Raw genomic sequence first — 16,904 nt, forward strand, 5'->3', positions numbered from 1 at the left:
CATCCCTTTCTTCTAAGTTCATTCCAACCCTTTACATATGTGCCATATTATGATTCTAGTCACTTAGAAACAATTTTCGGCTAACTTGAATAGACACGGTTTATTAAAGGCAAATAAGTTCAGTTTGGATAAATATACTCCAGATGTGTAAAGGTGCGATGTTTTACAGTGTGGCTTATGTAGGCACATGACTTTCACTGTAAAGAAGGGATGCTGCGTTCTTTTGTTCTTTTTACTAAGGGTGTCACGTGATAACATCTGATTGACCCCGTCACTGGCTGATTTCGGATGGAGATGGCTGTAATGAAGCTAAACTACAAAAACAGATCAATGTGATTGGCAGCAGAATGTGCCACACACAGTTTTAGGTTGGTGAGAACATTTTTAGGCATTCTGTATAAATAAAAATGCTTATTGTGGCAACACACACGCAACGTTGTATGGGTTACCATTTATTCACTACAATGCACTAGTGCTACAATACACTACTATTCATAAAAAAGTAAGGTGCAAGGCCCAGTAGACGAAAAAGTGCTCTGTGGAGCATGGGCAGTATACAATGATGTGAATGGGTCTTAACAGTTCAGTTTCTCATACACTCTAAGCATTAGCAATGAAACTGTTAACACTGGCAGATTGACCTGCAAGTCTCGGATGGGTTTAGTTAAGTCTTTATGGCTCCCAAAGGATCCCATTTTAAAAAACTGTTAATGACGCCTGTTAAAATCAAAAAGAGGGCTGAAACATTTTGTAGTTGTAGGAGTTTGTCTATGTAAAAATCAGATCATTGGTGAACCCATGCCCCAATATGGCACAGTGCACCTTTTGAATCCCTATGCAAAGTTGCCTGGTGAGCTTCTAGTGCTGTAAATCTGATTAGGTTGCAGGTGATGCATGCACACCAACCTCAAGCTGTGTGTCAAAGCTGTGTGTAGAAAAATCACTTACCCAGTGAACTGCAAGGCCAGGATCCCCAGAGCAGAGTAGGCTAGGAAGTAGAGGTGTGCAAATGGACAAAACCTTAACCCACTATATTTGTACATTTTAGATCTATCGCCATCCCCGGGTATGAGGTGGGAAAAATATTAGGGAGGATGGTCAGAGATTCTGTTCCTCTGCACACCTCTTTTAGGATGTCTGATCAATATATGTTCAGCAGAGTTATAAGCAGAGACTCCAACCAGGTACAAGATCAGAAATTGACTTCAATGAAAATTAATATTTTGTGCAAAGGAAATCAGTCCTGTGGAATTAACCAATCAAATTTGTCTATACATGTTCTGTGGTGGTGGGATGAACTTCTCAGCAAATGTTGTTTGAAATGACTAAATTGAAGATTAATCGCTGCTTGGTTATTTGTATGATCAGCAAAACTTCCTGGGGTATAAAATGAGAGAACCTACCAACAGGTGAGCCGGCAGGGACAATACACTTCTTCTCTATGCGAGTGGCCTGTGTAGAATTCTGGTTTTTGTGCACGCCATCTTGGATCAGTTCCTGAACTTTGAGGTCATTGATTTTAGGGAAGGGGAGGACGTGGACACGCAAATGGGAACCTTCTGTTGGTTTCGGGACTTTCTGGAATGCCATATGTGGATTTGGGTTTTCCTACAGGAAACAGAAACAAATTATTTAAATAAGCAGTTTAACAACTAAGTAGGAACCTAATTGATTTTTCCAAACTGCATTGGGAAAAGATTGATTACTATGGGCCACAAAGATTCCCTGGAAACACCATGACCCAATCAGAAGGGTACCAACATCAAAAAAAAATGCTTGCCAAGTACACTGCCATAGCCTGATTCTTATTTGTGTTTACTAGGAAAAGTTGTAATGTCAATGCTTTGTATATGAAAATTATCTCTTTTGCAATGGAACACACCTGCCTGTTCACAATCTTCACTTTAATGTATGCTGAGGTGCATACTGCTGGCTGCTTTGCGCATGGTTATGTCATACTGACCTGGTCAATCAAAATGGCCAAAGATCCCCAACCAGGAAAAGAACCAGGTGAAAATGTGAGCAGGGACAACAAATTACTAACATGCAGGTACGTTTGTTTCATTGGTACTCTGTATTAGCACTTCTCCATATTCAGAATCTGCGCTGGCAAGTGACCGGATGGTGGATTAAAGGGAGTAAGTCTTGCTAGTTGGAGGGAGTGTGGAAATCTTGATTTTTGCCCAGAGAGGGGCTACAATCAAACAAAAATGAGTAGGGATTTAAAGAAGTGAACTTTCTTCTCCTTCAGTAAATCAACGCTAATGAATTAGAGCAAAAGTATGATATTGCTTGCAATTATTTGTCAGTGTTTGATAACAATATGCTTTTATATGCTTGTGCTTTATGATCAATCTCACGCAGGTCACTTTAGCTCAACCTAAATACATTATCAGTTTTCATTCCTAGCAAGTATAATACTGTCAGCCATATCTAATAGGTTAATAATGGGCAATCTAACTTCTTTACTGCTGGGCTTTGGCCAGGTTAATGACCCCGAAAGTGATAGAATGGAGTCTGTCTTCAGATTTCCAACATTGGTGGGTAAAAGCCGACTCTCCTCCTGTCACTGCTCTTCTTTTGCCAGATTCCTTATGTAAAAACACGTTTGTTTTGGCATTGGCAGTGCGTTCAAATAGAAAACTAATGGACAGGCAGAGAGATGAGAGAGGGGGATTAACATACTGGGGTCTCTTAAACTTCCGCTGTCTGAAAACGTCCTTCTTCTCTACAAAAGAATCACAAAGTTGCTTCCGAAAGGGCAAAACTTTAGAATAATTGGCCCTAAGTGCTTCTTCATTAATCCAGTGGGTAATTACAAAACTATAAACCATCACACCACGTCTTTCCCACAGTGCAATGGAAGTGGATCAGTTTTTGCTGTATCATTTAGAGAAAAGTTAATCCCAGGAAAAATTAAATCTGTAAAGCTCCAAGATGCAAATACAAATGCGCCAGAAAATCAACATACTGATTTGCCCTTCTTTTACACCTCACTATTATCAAGATCTCACATTAAAAGGGAAGGTCAAAAGTTAAGCAAGATTTGCAGAAAGTCAAAAGTTAGGATTGGGAAGCAGAGGGGAGGGGTAGGGCAGGCTGAAATTAGACATAGGAAATAAAATGGAGTCAAAAGTTATGCATGGGAAGCAGTTGGTGGTGGTAAGTGGGCTAAAAGTCAGGCTAAGAGGGGTAGAAGAGGGCTGGCTAAAGTCAGGCAAGAGGGGTAGAAGAGGGCTGGCTAAAGTCAGGCAAGAGGGGTAGAAGAGGACTGGCTAAAGTCAGGCAAGAGGGGCAGAAGGGGGCGGACCAAAAGTCAAGCAAGGGTAGCAGAAGGCGGTGGACCAAAAGGGGCCGATGGAAAGTCAGGCATGCAAGGCAGAATGGAGTTAACAGCAATTTAGGGTTGAGAAGCAGCAGGTGGCATGCAGAAAGTCAGACATGAGTGGTAACAGAGGGATAGCTGTGAGTAATGTAGAAAGCGGCATGCCAAATCAATCACTTTCTAGTTGGGAAAGAAATTACTGAAATTTGGAGTTTTGGGGGGCGCAAAGAAAAATAAACCAGCCTACCTTTTACATTATGCTTCCAATTGGTAACAATAAATTGGATTCTCTACCAGGTATTCGAAAGACTACTCTCCAAAGAAAAATTAAGCAAGTTCATCAGCCTCACCTCACATATTTTATGTTGCAGAGCAAGTAGGCATTGGAGGCCATGGTACCTGATAGGTGAATGTCAGGGGGCAGAGCCTAAAGAACAAGTATTTAGGAGTCCTTCATGTCTGTTACAATACCTAATTTCCACCCTATTCTGCAAATCTCCACTCTGCAACCCTACCTAGCACTGCATAGTCTTTGCAAAGAAAACATACTAGCTGTGCGTGATTTGCAAGCTACTAGGGCTGAGAGCTGTGTAAATGTTGCATGTAGTTAGTAGTCTGTCTGGCTGTGCATCTCCCTAGTGGGCTTTATTTTCAGTTGTTATCTGATTAGTTGCTTTCAGATAAAATAGTTGCAATGTCATTTTTTGTAACCACATGAAATAGACGTAATAGATCACTGCAGAATAGTTAGAACAAATCTCACATTTTTAAAGAGTTGCTCGGCAAGATCCTTGATGCGTCGGAGCATCTCCTGGGGGCTGTAGTGTTCTTCTTCTTTTATTCTTTCCACTTCAAAAGACACCAGCTGTATGGAGACAATTCAATTACTGGAGTACCATGTATGAATCGTATAAAACATAGAAGTAACATCTATGACAGCTCTGTACTATGTAACGACATAAGAGTAAATTACACAATATTATATTAAATAATAGGCGTGAGAGTTTAACCCAAACGAGATGTCTTTTCTAAAAGAAGACCTTCAGGGTTTCCAAAGGCATTTGATGAACACAAAACAGATTTGCATCCTTTGCGGCTATATATTGTATTTAGTAGAATATCTAAATGAAGGTTTTTCAGGCAGTATACAGTCATTGCTTCTGCAAATGTCATAACCTTCTGGATAACTCTAACATGATTATGTTACTATTTAATATTTCGGTCCTCCCTTCAAAAAGAAAAACATTTATACCCCTGCAGCCACCGGTGCCTCTAAACTCAGCTGTTGTCAAAGCATCAGCCTGCTGAAAACTTAAGCATTTAGCTGAATGTCTGGTCCTCCATTGAATTCTTTGGTTCCTTTTTGTTGTCCCCTACATCAGTCCTATAATGACGTAGGGGCAGATTGTAATGACGGTACCCAGCATGGGTTCAGAATTTTAAGTTTATCTCTTAGAGACTTGTAGAAGGGGAATTAATAATGTTTTTGTTTTTTTTTTGGTAAGTATTTTTAAATAGCAATAGAGGTACAATGAATTCCTACAAAGTAGGAAGGCAAAGGAAAGATTTAAGGTAGTAATAAATTAACTCATGAGGCAAAACTCAAACTTAATTACAGGATTTTGAAAAAATGCATTTTAGGAGATAAAAAAGGAACACAGCTTTATTACAATGACGTTAATGTTTAATGGGATCAGTTTTGCACCAATAACTATTTTCCCAAGCTATCTTTAGCTCTACAAAGTGGTAACAGAAAACGTTACCAATTAGATCCCAATGGTCACCGTGTTCAGATTTATTTATTTACTGGTTTCTATGTGTTTCTTACAGTCTATAAACAAAGAGCAGCATCAAACCAAAGACATGAGTCGCTTCAGGCGTAACGTTCCGCAGTCTTGTTAATATGCCGCTGTAATAGAAAAGGTTCCGGAAATAGCAATGCTCCCACTTCTGCTTTGGTATGAGACTGTGAAGTCTGCTCTATATGAGCTGGAGCCTGAAACCAATTAGTACCAATTAAACATAAAAGAGTCTAATGGAAATAAGTTTTATTAAGGAACGCTAGATTAAGACCCAACAACAACATCTGAAGCCCAATGCGGTTTTCCCAAAGCCCAGAATAAAGGGCAATATCTTATGAAACAAGAAAATTACTCTTATGTTTCAGAATGTACAATTACCCCCACCTTCCAATTCTGTGCGAATGATGAAACAGCAGATTACTTGGATTTTCCCAGTGTACAAAAAAGGTCAACTCCGCTCAAAGCTGGCATTTCATGGCTAAAAGTAGATTAGTGGTGCTAATCAGTGTGTGTGTGTATATACATATATATATATATATATATATATATAATATATATATATATATATATATATATATAGCGATTATACACACACACATATACACACTAATCTACTAATGTACACTATAAAAAAAATCTATCTATATATCTATCTATATTATATATAAATATTTATCTCCACATTGGATCTTTTTCAGATCCAAGGTTTTCAATTGGTACTAGCTGCTGACAAATTTTGTGTGCTATCGCATGGTGAAAAAACATATCATAAAACCCAAATATGTTCTTTTTTTTAAGCCCTGGTGAAGAGGTAAAGCTTCAGCCTCTGAAACATGTTAGCTTTGTAAACAGCTTGTCTTTGAAATAAACTTGTATCTGAATGAAAATATTGCAGCTTGGTATTTCAATTAAAGATCCATTTATTTAATGGCTGTTGGCAAGAAATGGATTCTTATATAGAACACCAAAATTTCTCAAAACATTCAAATGTCAATGTTGCTATAAAGGTCAAGGATGGTGTCACGCTTGTATTCTCCCTGTTATTGGTGAGCAAACTACAAAAAAAACATCATGTATTTAAAACATTTATGATACTGAAGTGTTAATACGGTGATCTCCCCAGCCCCTTTTAGTCGGGTGTACCACCCGGCATGTTTTAGTAACCGCCCGGCTGTTTTTGGGTGGTTACTGAAGATTTGGGTCACAATACAGCAGCTGCCACCCACCTACAGCTTCTTCCCACCCATACCAAGTATCTTAACTGGTACTTTACACTGCAGAAGCAACACAAGCACCACACGGGGACAGGAGGAAGAATCCGAGCAATTGCCTCCATCAGCCTGTTGCTTTCTCCGTCAGGCCTGTCTGGCCACAGGTGGGGGGAGGGATAGCAATATTAAACTGCAGTTTCCTGACCCTGCCAGGGGCTGTGCTGTGTGTTATGTAAATCTCAAAACACAGCAAATGCCTTTGAAAACCCTGATATTACCATGTAAAAGTAGCAGTGGCATCATCACTGTGTTGTACATAGCCTGTGCAAAGAGGAAGGGTGGAAGGGACCCAGCAGGCTCACCCACTACAGGATTTCTGCAAAAAACTACAGCAGGACAGATACAATACCAGTCACCCTGCACAAGCAGATACAGCAACAGTGACTGATCTTTATTGGTCTGGTTTTTAATGGAAAAATGTAAAGTTTCTGTTTCTCTAAACATGTGTCACTGTCTGTATTTGTCTGTCATTCGCATCCCCTATTTAATGTACAGCGCTGCATAAGATGTTGGCGCTAAATAAATCCTGTTTATTATTATTATTAATAATAACAATAATAATAATAATAATAATAATAATAAATAATTGGGTATATAGTGGTTTGTGGTCACTGTGGGTACAGGAAATTATTTAGGACTTTAGATATCCGCAGTGTGAGGTCAATATTTTTTGTGACAGCATGATATCTATCATTTAAGATCATAGTTTCAGATTTAGGCTGTCATTTTCCAAGGCAATATCATAATCTGATAGCTGAAAGAGTTCCTCTTAGTAAACATTTACCAAACCAGACCCTATAAAACATTCTTGTCCCCTTATTAACCCAGGATGTGGTTTGATAGTTCCGTACTTCATCGAAGAGATCACAGGATCGGTATGGTGGTCCACGCTCTGACACAAAGCTGGCAAACGCCATTCCATTTAGGATTTTAGTGAGGAAGTCATTCTCTATTAAGCCGCGCTGGCCCAGGAATGCAGCCTGCAGAGACAAATAAAAATGTTCAGAACAAACTCATAACTCATCCAGAAAGACAAAATCATGATGCTTCTTGAGTGTCAGCTGTGTCTGTGACACAATACAGCAATATTTCTGTGATAGTTGTCAGTATCGGACCAATCATACAACTCCACAAAACACTGCAATGCTCATTTATCATTTACCTCTATTTGTCCTGTTAGCCTAATACAGAAAACGATGTGCAATCTCTGAATTTTAAGTTTAAGTCATCAGAACAAGACATGAGGAAAAATCTCCAATGGGGACATTTGTTTCTTTAACAGACCTTTAAGATGAAAAGTTTGTACTGGGAGAGATTTACTCTAAATCTCATTTAGGAAACAAAAATCAGAAGGGGATTATATAGCTATTTACTTGGTCCCACTGCATAGGGGATGATCATTAAGGTAAAGCCTTCACCTTACTTCTTGCTCTTGTGACCATTCCCTGCAAACTTCTTACCATAGCGGTCTTATGTAGCTCTCTGACATCACCCCATATAAAAGGAAAGAAAAGAAGAAGTGGATAGGCCTAGAACTTGGTCAATTCCAATAAGGAGTCGTCTGGTTAACATCAAAATATCCTTCTGCACAGCAGCTGCCATTTTGGAATCCCTACCTCCATACAGCAGCCCGACCTTCTGTGTTCTTTCCCCCCATAAACCAACGAATGGTGAGACCTTGATCTGATCCTCACCTTCAATCAATGATTCAGATCCAACCAGCATTTGAAACGTCCCCATATATCATACGAATGGGACCCGATGCTTTCTTTGAAATGGCTTCTCCACGCAATAGAAACAGTTTATATGATATCCAGCTATGCTTCTCTTTGGTCCAACTATTGGAGTCTAACAGATACATTAATTCTTACATCCCCTGAGGAAGCAAGTGTTGCGAAACGCGTTGTGTATTTTAGGACTTACCTTGAACCTATGTATCATTGTTGACTTCGAATGGTTTATTTGCTCTTTGGACCCTTATTCGAACATTTGTATAACATCTACTTTGAAACTAACTGTTTGATTCTCATTGTATATGAGATACAAATAAAATGTTTATTGATGATGTTTTGTTGTTAACCAGAAGACTCCTCTTTGGAAAAGTTCTACGTCTATCAACTTCTTTTCTACTTTTTGGTATCTGTACAAGGAGTTGTTTTGAATATACATACCGAGGTGATAATCTGAGCTCTTTTCAAAGAAAAAAAACATCACCTGTTCTGAACAGTTCTGAACTGCATGAGAGGTCCACAACCAAGAATGTCAAAGAAGAGTGTTGGCTGTTAGGCGAGCAAGGAAGTATATTGGTTTATTAATCATCCACTACAAGAAAACAAGCAGTTAACCCTTGCTATGAGGGAGAGTGATTCACTGCAAGTGTAAATGATTATTCTTCCCTTGGGTTTGGATTTAAATATTATCTTGAAATCCAGAGTTGAATATCCCGAAAGGGAACAGAACGGTTTTGTCTTTTAACTTTAGAAAATACTGACATATTGGTCAGTCCTCTACCAGAAAATGGCAGGGCCACTGCAGAAAGACGTCCAGTCCCCTATATAATGGCAGGCAAAGTTTTCTAAACAATAAACATGAAATCTAGGCAACATTTTAGCAACTGGATCTGGCTGATAATCAAAATTTTTGCTGATTTATATTTTATACTTAGGGGAGAGAGCTAGGACACTTTTTTTCTCAGTTTTATGGTGTGAACGAGACCAAGTGCCATTTAAGCTGGAACACTGGATGACTGAGAACAACTTAAAAGTACTGCAGGGGACAGCTCCATACTGTATGTGAGTAGCAGCGTGTCTGGAAGGAATTAAAACAATTGCAATGAGATGGGCTTTGAATTCCTTTCATTAGGATTCTGGGTGCATAGCATGATTTTGTTTATTTTTCTTTTATAATTACAAAGTTGCAAAAAAACAGAATCAGACAGTTGCGTTCATATGTTACCTTGTGGAAGTGGATGATTGGCTCTGCGTGTATCCTGATGAGCTGAAGGCAGGAGCGATATCCCTGAAATATCTGAGCGAACATTCGCAGGAAGATGGCACGCACTTCTTTATCCTGAATAAACAGACAGAAGAGGTTCATTTCAATTCACAATTTCCCTGTACTAATCTCCTCTTTTAAAATACTCTGCACTGCTGGAAGATTTTGCTCCTTCCTCTACTCAAATCTTATCTACTGAAATACTCTGCACTATTATGGGAGTTTGCTTCTTCTGTCTCAATACTGTGCGTCGTAATAAGAATTCCTATTCTCAAACACATGTATGAAAAAAATCACTGCCTTTTCTTTCTTTCCAACAACACTCAGTGCTACAATCAAACACCACATTGTTTTTTCATTTGGGGATTATTAAGTAGTCCACTTACCAGCATTTTTACATGAGACAAAGTTGTACGCAGAGGAGGGAAGGCATAATCTGCAACTTCTAGATCTGGATGCAGGACCTGAAAACAAGGGAAGCCATTAGTGGGAAAAAAGCAGAAACAAACCATTTGGATTTTTTTTTCCTGTGAAGCAGAACCTACAAGGGAAAGCGCATTTTGGGTCTGTTGAAGGAGGGGTTCCGGCAGCATGGAGAGGTGGATACATTCCGGAATTTTGATGGTTCCTCCATCCAGGTCTGCTATGATCACATCGAGCTACAAGAAAGCAAAGTCACAATTAGTGATGTATGTGACTCATAATTAATATTATAATACATGGGTCCTTCTTTTACAGTACAAGTGAACCTAAAGCTGAAAATGGAACCTTTAAAAGAACAAAGGAGACACGGTATCGCCACATAAGTCCCCAGTTCCCCATCTAAGTATTGTTCCAACCTCACAATGAAAATGCATTGTTTCCACAAATGTGATTAATGCTAAATTAGTAATAAAATTGTATTCTTAATGCAGTGCTGGCTTTTTGACCCCTGAGCAAATGGCTGAGAAAAAACAGCAGAAAAAGAGTCAAAAAGGCATTCAGGTACCTTTCCAAACAGAGGGGGCTAAATATAAAGCAACTTTAGGCCTTATTCTCCAGCCAACTTCACCAAGACTAGAAGACATGCCATGGAAGTCAAATAAATATTCCTTAGATCACAGTTCTCAGATGTGTATGCTTTTGCTGTGGCATTTCCCTTACCAGCAAGTTTCTATTCATCATACAAACCTTGCCGTCCACTTGATCCTGAAACTTTCAGACGCTTGTCACCTGTCAATGCAGCAACATTATTATCTAAGCTTGGTAAATATGTCACTCTACACTCATTACCTTGACCAAAGTAAACCAAGCTATAGAGAATGTTGTGCACAGTTGGGGTATAGAAGATATTAGCAAGAGAAAAGATCAGCAGAATCATCTGCCGTGGTAAATGTGTTTTTTTTTACTGAAGCCAATATCCAACACGTTTCAGATATACACAGTTCTCCCTTCTTTAGGGCTTCTATTGTTGCTGCGCTGAATGATAAATAGCGTTAGGCCACCATACAGCTTATTATATAAAGCAAACAGGTGTGATACTTCCCCTACTTCCTAGATTGTAAGCTCTTCTGGGCAGGGTCCTCTCCTCCTGTGTCACTGTCTGTCTACTTAATGTACAGTGCAGCGTAATCCTGTTTATTAATATTAATAAAATTAATAATATTAACAACAGGGACAGCAATCCAGTGGCTGGTATCCATAAATTGCAGCAAAGCTCACACACGACCTACTGTGGATTCTTTAAAACTCAGATTGAGGTTATCAGAAGCGATTTCTGATTTTGTGTTTCCTGAACAGAAATAGCAATCTGCTGTTAGGACAAAATCATGTGAATGCAAAAAAACTTAAGCAAGCATAAAAAAAAAAATTATCTGTTACAAATTGCCTGTACACAGTTTTCAGGTTTCGATCCCCCATCGTCAGTGATAATGGTCAATAAATTCCTATTTTTGGCACTTGTCTTCAAGCAGCTTCCTACCAGATGACAGAGCTCCCGGTGAAGCTCTGGATTAAACTAGTTTATAACACATATGGAAATCATTGCATTTTTCAATGCCCCACTGCTGCTACTCGTACCAATATAGCTCATCCATATAGCATGTAACCAGCATGCATAAATCAACAAATAGGCCAAATAAAAAAAAAAAAAAACACGGCCAACTTTTTTACCTAAGATGCGCTTGTTGCAAATCTAGGAAGACTTTTCATAAAAACATGAAACTAAAACACTCTGGATAATTCAATTATTGAAGTCATTCCAATAGCAATTTGGGACAAGTTAAGGGGTCATTGCAATTAGGGTGAAGACATTTGAAGCTGTTAAATATTAATACTTTCTTCACAATTCATTTTGGTGTCTTGTGCTAAAGCCCGGACACAACACTGACCAGCTAATGCACCTGTACTATTTTTGCTGTAGCACCGATCCGAAATTCAAGGTGATGCAGCACTGTGCATTGTGGGGTGCAGCAGAATCCATTAACGTATCCGGATCCCAGAGGTGTGGATATGGCCTTAACCATAAAGTGCACAATATCAAGTCAAATGTTTTATCCTGTAACCATGTGATTACTGTCTTTATTATTTTACCCTTTATAAGGAAGGGTAGGCTATAACCCTGAATATGTACTGTATTGTTATTCTGTAATTGTATTTTTATTCTGTATTGTTGTATTATGTCATACACATTTGCTGGACTAACAAACCATTATTTTTAGTACTCCCTTACCTCCTACCTTCCCTGAGCAATGGTTCTAATAAATATAGAATATTGCTGCCTCTTGTGACAATGCTGTGGTCTGATTCCAGGAATCACCTATGTTTTATGATCAAGTCAGGTTTTCAACACTTACTGCAGAAAGGGTTTAACATTAATGAAATAACAGTAAAAGTTTATTCGATTTTTTGAAGTGAACTTGCAGGAAAGGAAATTCAGATAAAAGCTCTAGTGTAAGTTGTTCCACAATTCAAGGTGAAGCATCCCTGTGCATTGTGGGGGGCAGAAGTGTCCCTTAAAATGTTCAGATACCACACTTATATGCATACCCACCTTTTCCCCCTCAACTATGACAATGCCATTCATTATTAATAGATTACCTAGGATTGATCACTATTACAACAAGGACGAGTCTAACCTCGAAAGCAATATAAAGGCTGTCTGAGGGATTCAATATGCCGCCAACTATGGCAAATATGTAATAAAGGTGTAGCAGTCTTTATTTACTCATATTCCAGTACATGTATAATATGTATTCACTCATATATCAGTACATGTATATTATGTACAAACATGCAAATATTGTTGCTGGAAGCTATCATTGCCAATAATGGGAACAAATGTCTGCTATACAGAGAGTGCTGTTCATTCTAAGAAAAAGGATAGGGGAAAGGATGAGCAGGAGGTCACCGGTTGTGTCTTTCTTCATTGGAAACAACTGTAATTATTGGCTGTGGGTTGTTTGGTGATCTGGCAATCCCCACAGATGTACAGACATTAGACTTTTGCTTGAGGCGATCAAAAATGTCTGTCACGGGATAAAAATCTTAAAGTGTACCTAAACTCAGAATTTTCACTTTACATAAAAGAGTAGACAAGCCAAAAATTCCTAATTCTCAATCGCCTAGGCCAGGGGTGTCAAACTCTGGCCCGAGGGCCAAATTTGCCCCCTCTGGGAATTTTTTTGGCCCCCAAAGGAATTCTAAAAATGAATTGCAGCTGACCCACCTAGCGGCTGCATTGACATAGATCAGCAAATTTTTTTTTTCATTCTACATTATCCAATCTCACACCTTGGTCGGGTGACGTAAGATAAAAAACAGGAAGAAGAGAAGATGGCGGCGGGATGCAGGACACCCCCGGAGCAATTGGACTGCCCTGCAGATTTTTTTTTTGCACTTTTGAGTTTAGTTCCTCTTTAAGACATCGTATCACCGACAATCTAAATCCTAAATATACAGCCATGGCTTTCCAGATAAGATTGGAGGATTTGATTTACAGACTGCCAAGTAAAATGTAATTGTAATATCCAATCATCAGAGCTATAAAGTCTTCCTTATATTTTATTGGTAAAGCCAGAGGGAGAACCTTGGTTAGCTTGTTATCTAACATAATTTTATCCTTTAAGCTGAAGAGTTTCCTTAACTATAGCAGGGATTACCAGATACGTCAGACGAAAGCGCAGCAGACGCAGTCCATTTGCAAACAGTTAAAACCGCGGTAGAATGGGGACACGTTGAGGAGCCATAAATTTAGTAGTCGGCACCTGTCTCCAAACTAGCTCGCCGGCAGATGATGAGACGGGACTCCTGGCGAAGCTCTGGATAAAACCAGTTCTTAAATACTTGTGAAACATATGGAATTCATAACTCCCCATTATAACCCGCTGCTACTTCACATGTCATTTGGGTTTTTACATGTTAAACCCGCATACAAACACAGGAATGGAGATAAATCAGATCCAATGACTAACTGTGAAATAGTACAAGACAGCGATAAACAGCCAGAAACAGGCGCCTTCACCCCGCTTACCAAATCATGGATCTCCAAGCAGAAGATGGAATGGACTCCAATAATGAACGGCGTAGGGGAGCTTAAGACCTCGAGAAGCTGCGCTGGAAGAATTGGAATGTATGGATAGCTGCAAGACAAAGACATAGGTTAGGAGGAAGGGGATGGGGGAACATGGAAAGAGCTTCAACTGAATCACAAGGGCTTTAGATCCAGGAACTGACATCTAATTTAGATGAATAACACTCATGTGCACAGAAAATAGTTATTTTGTTTGCAAAAGATAACATTGGGTAATCATACTACAGGAGCTGTACCAACAGACTTTAAAATAGCAATTCCAAACTAAAGAGGGCTATGCTTGGAAAAACAATTCTCCTCTTGTAGCAATTAGGAATGTAAAAGCACTATGCAAGTGAATACCTTTAAATATGTGTATTGCAAAATAAGCAAATAAATTACATTATCTACCATTTTTTTTTAGTGACAGGCATTAAGATTTTTGGTGAAACAAATTGTTTCTGTACTGCTTCCACTATTATATCATCATGACTGACGCTTTAAGAACAGGAGGGAGGGATCCTTTGTTTCTGTTCACAGATGAGTAACTTTTTAAACTTTTTTAACATAATATTGTGAACTTCCAACAGTTGTAAACATGCTCATAGTCGGAACAACTGCCCTTCAACAGGTATATGGGTTGTGTACAGATATTAATTAGAATGTTAGAAATGGGGACCAGTGTAATTGGATCTGTGTACAGCACTGCATATTTTTTTGCTGCTATAAAAATACTAGAAAATGAGTTGTGTGGAGTCAATATTGTTTTATTTTTACATCATTTGAATTATATACTCTCAATTTTTGTCCCTGGAATGGATCTTTTGCAGCCTTTTCCAGCATCAGATGAACAAACGAGTGCTGTACACACAGAGCTGCTCTGTTCTATAGAGAGGGGGGATACCGAGCGAGCGGCACCCCGCTGTCCTCTTCTCTATTGTCTTGTACTTGTGACTTGACTGAACAACCATCCATGAATGACCGCTGTACACAGGTCAGATTCTTGCCAGAGACGAGCCTGAACGTTTGTACCAAAGGAGAGTCACTCGCTGTGTATACATAGTCTTACTTTCACTTTTGCCAAGACAAAACAAAAGTTCCCAAGCCTCTGGGGACAATGTTAGGCTATGTACACACGTCAGATGATTCTCCTCTGGACTGACATTGGACAAGAATCTGGCGTGTGTACAGCGCTCATCTTCTGTCGTTCCAATGACCATCCTGACCAATCCATTCAAGACGAACAAGGAATGATCATAATAAAAGTAAATGGGAGAGAGCACAGTGGGGTGTCGCTCCATTGTTCTCCCCTCTCCCCATAGAGCAGAAGGGCTCTGTATGCACATCACTAGTGCATCATGCTGACTTTTGTCATTGGAAAGGATCATTATTGCACGTGTGTATCCAGCCTTATGATGCCACAGGCATATTCGAAAATGAAAATCCGGACCTCAGCCCCATTGAGAATCTTTGGGATTTGCTAGAGAAGACTTTACACAGCGCTCAGGCTCTCCTATCATCAATACAAAATCTTGGGGAAAAATTATGCAACTCTGGATGGAAATAAAGGTTTCATTGCATAAGCTTATCCAAACAATACCATTGACAAATGCATGCTATAATTAAAGCTAAAGGAAGTCCAATTTTACACGAGTGTGTGACTTCTTTTTATGTAAGCTGTAGGATTCCATTGAGTTTGTTAACAAGAGCATGGTGGTTCAGAAGATAGCACTTTGCCTTTGCAGCACTGGATCGCAAGTTTGAATTTTGGCTGGGACTGTATCTGCATGGAGTTTGCAGGTTCTCCCCGTGTTTGTGTGGGTTTCCTCCCACATTCGGAAAACATGCAGTTCGATTAATTGGCTTCCCCCAAAATTGAACTTGGACTGTAATAATGCCAAATGGTATGGCTATGGTAGCGACATGTGATTGTGAGCTCCTTTGAGGGCGTTAGTGACAAAACTATGGACTTATACTATGTACAGCGCTGCATAATATGTTGGCGCTATATAAATACTGTGTAGTAGTAGTAATAATAATATTAATAATAAAATTAGGCAGCATACACTGATTTTTTTTTTTGCAACCTCACCTGTACTTCAGAGGGTACATGAGCGCTTCTAGCGCCCGGCAAGCATCGCTGAGACGTTGGAAACTGGAGGAATGGAAGAGGACTTTGTTTTCAGTCAGCACGGCACAAAAGAGGCTGAGAACGTTTTGAATTCCTGGAAGAAACAATCAGTAAGAGAAGTTGTTTTTTTAATAAAAAAAAAAAAAAGAATGCAAATTCCAAAAGATATCAATCCGATCTGCAAACAATAACTAGATAAAGGAATGTGTTGGAAGACAGACTGGAAAATCTGTATCAAGCCCAGGCAATCCAGGGTCAATGGGTGGGAGGGGCTCGGAATAACTGATGGGCCGGCTACCCCAATGGGCAGCAACTGAATCCCATTGTCATACTTCCCCGACACGTGCCAGCAGGAATCAAAGCCTTAATTATGCATGAAATAAGGGAAAACATTCAGGCAGCTACTTAGGTTATACAGAACATGTCTAAGCGGTGCTAAAATCAGGAAATGTATTCCATTAGCATCTCAGTATAATCTGCTTGCAGAAAAAACACATGTAACACTATACAGGTAGTATATGTAAGTAGAAGGGGAGTATAGTTCCTGCACTGGGTAACTCCCTGCTTCTGGAATCACCAATCACATTTTCAAGATAGGTTAGCATTTGATTGGTGCTCGTGAAAAGTCAGCAGGAAGAATATTCCAGTATCACCAACACACAAACCTAGAACTTGTCAACCAAACTTTCTTTTAGCTTGGCTTTATTTAAAATGATGACATACAGATGTCACACAGGACCTTCTTATCCCATATACTAAAATGTAGCATAGGGCTTCTTATGTGCTCCATACAGACAGCTATCACCATCACATACTCTGTTTTTGATTGTCG

At 39.3% G+C, this 16,904-nt stretch overlaps 1 protein-coding gene across 1 annotated transcript in view; it reads right to left on the bottom strand.

Annotated features, from left to right (window-relative positions):
- Window positions 1-16,904, bottom strand: part of SBF2 (SET binding factor 2) — a 244,611-nt gene that overhangs the window by 76,959 nt on the left and 150,748 nt on the right. The window contains exons 6-13 of the mRNA XM_072421567.1: window positions 16,034-16,166; window positions 13,903-14,011; window positions 9,938-10,051; window positions 9,779-9,856; window positions 9,354-9,467; window positions 7,250-7,378; window positions 4,089-4,190; window positions 1,404-1,608 (exon numbers count right to left, since the gene is read on the bottom strand). Coding sequence (XP_072277668.1) covers window positions 1,404-1,608; window positions 4,089-4,190; window positions 7,250-7,378; window positions 9,354-9,467; window positions 9,779-9,856; window positions 9,938-10,051; window positions 13,903-14,011; window positions 16,034-16,166 — 984 coding nt within the window. The remainder of the gene's footprint in view (window positions 1-1,403; window positions 1,609-4,088; window positions 4,191-7,249; window positions 7,379-9,353; window positions 9,468-9,778; window positions 9,857-9,937; window positions 10,052-13,902; window positions 14,012-16,033; window positions 16,167-16,904) is intronic.

This window comes from Pyxicephalus adspersus, chromosome 9 (genome assembly GCF_032062135.1).
Source record: "Pyxicephalus adspersus chromosome 9, UCB_Pads_2.0, whole genome shotgun sequence".
NCBI classification, from domain to species: domain Eukaryota; kingdom Metazoa; phylum Chordata; class Amphibia; order Anura; family Pyxicephalidae; genus Pyxicephalus; species Pyxicephalus adspersus.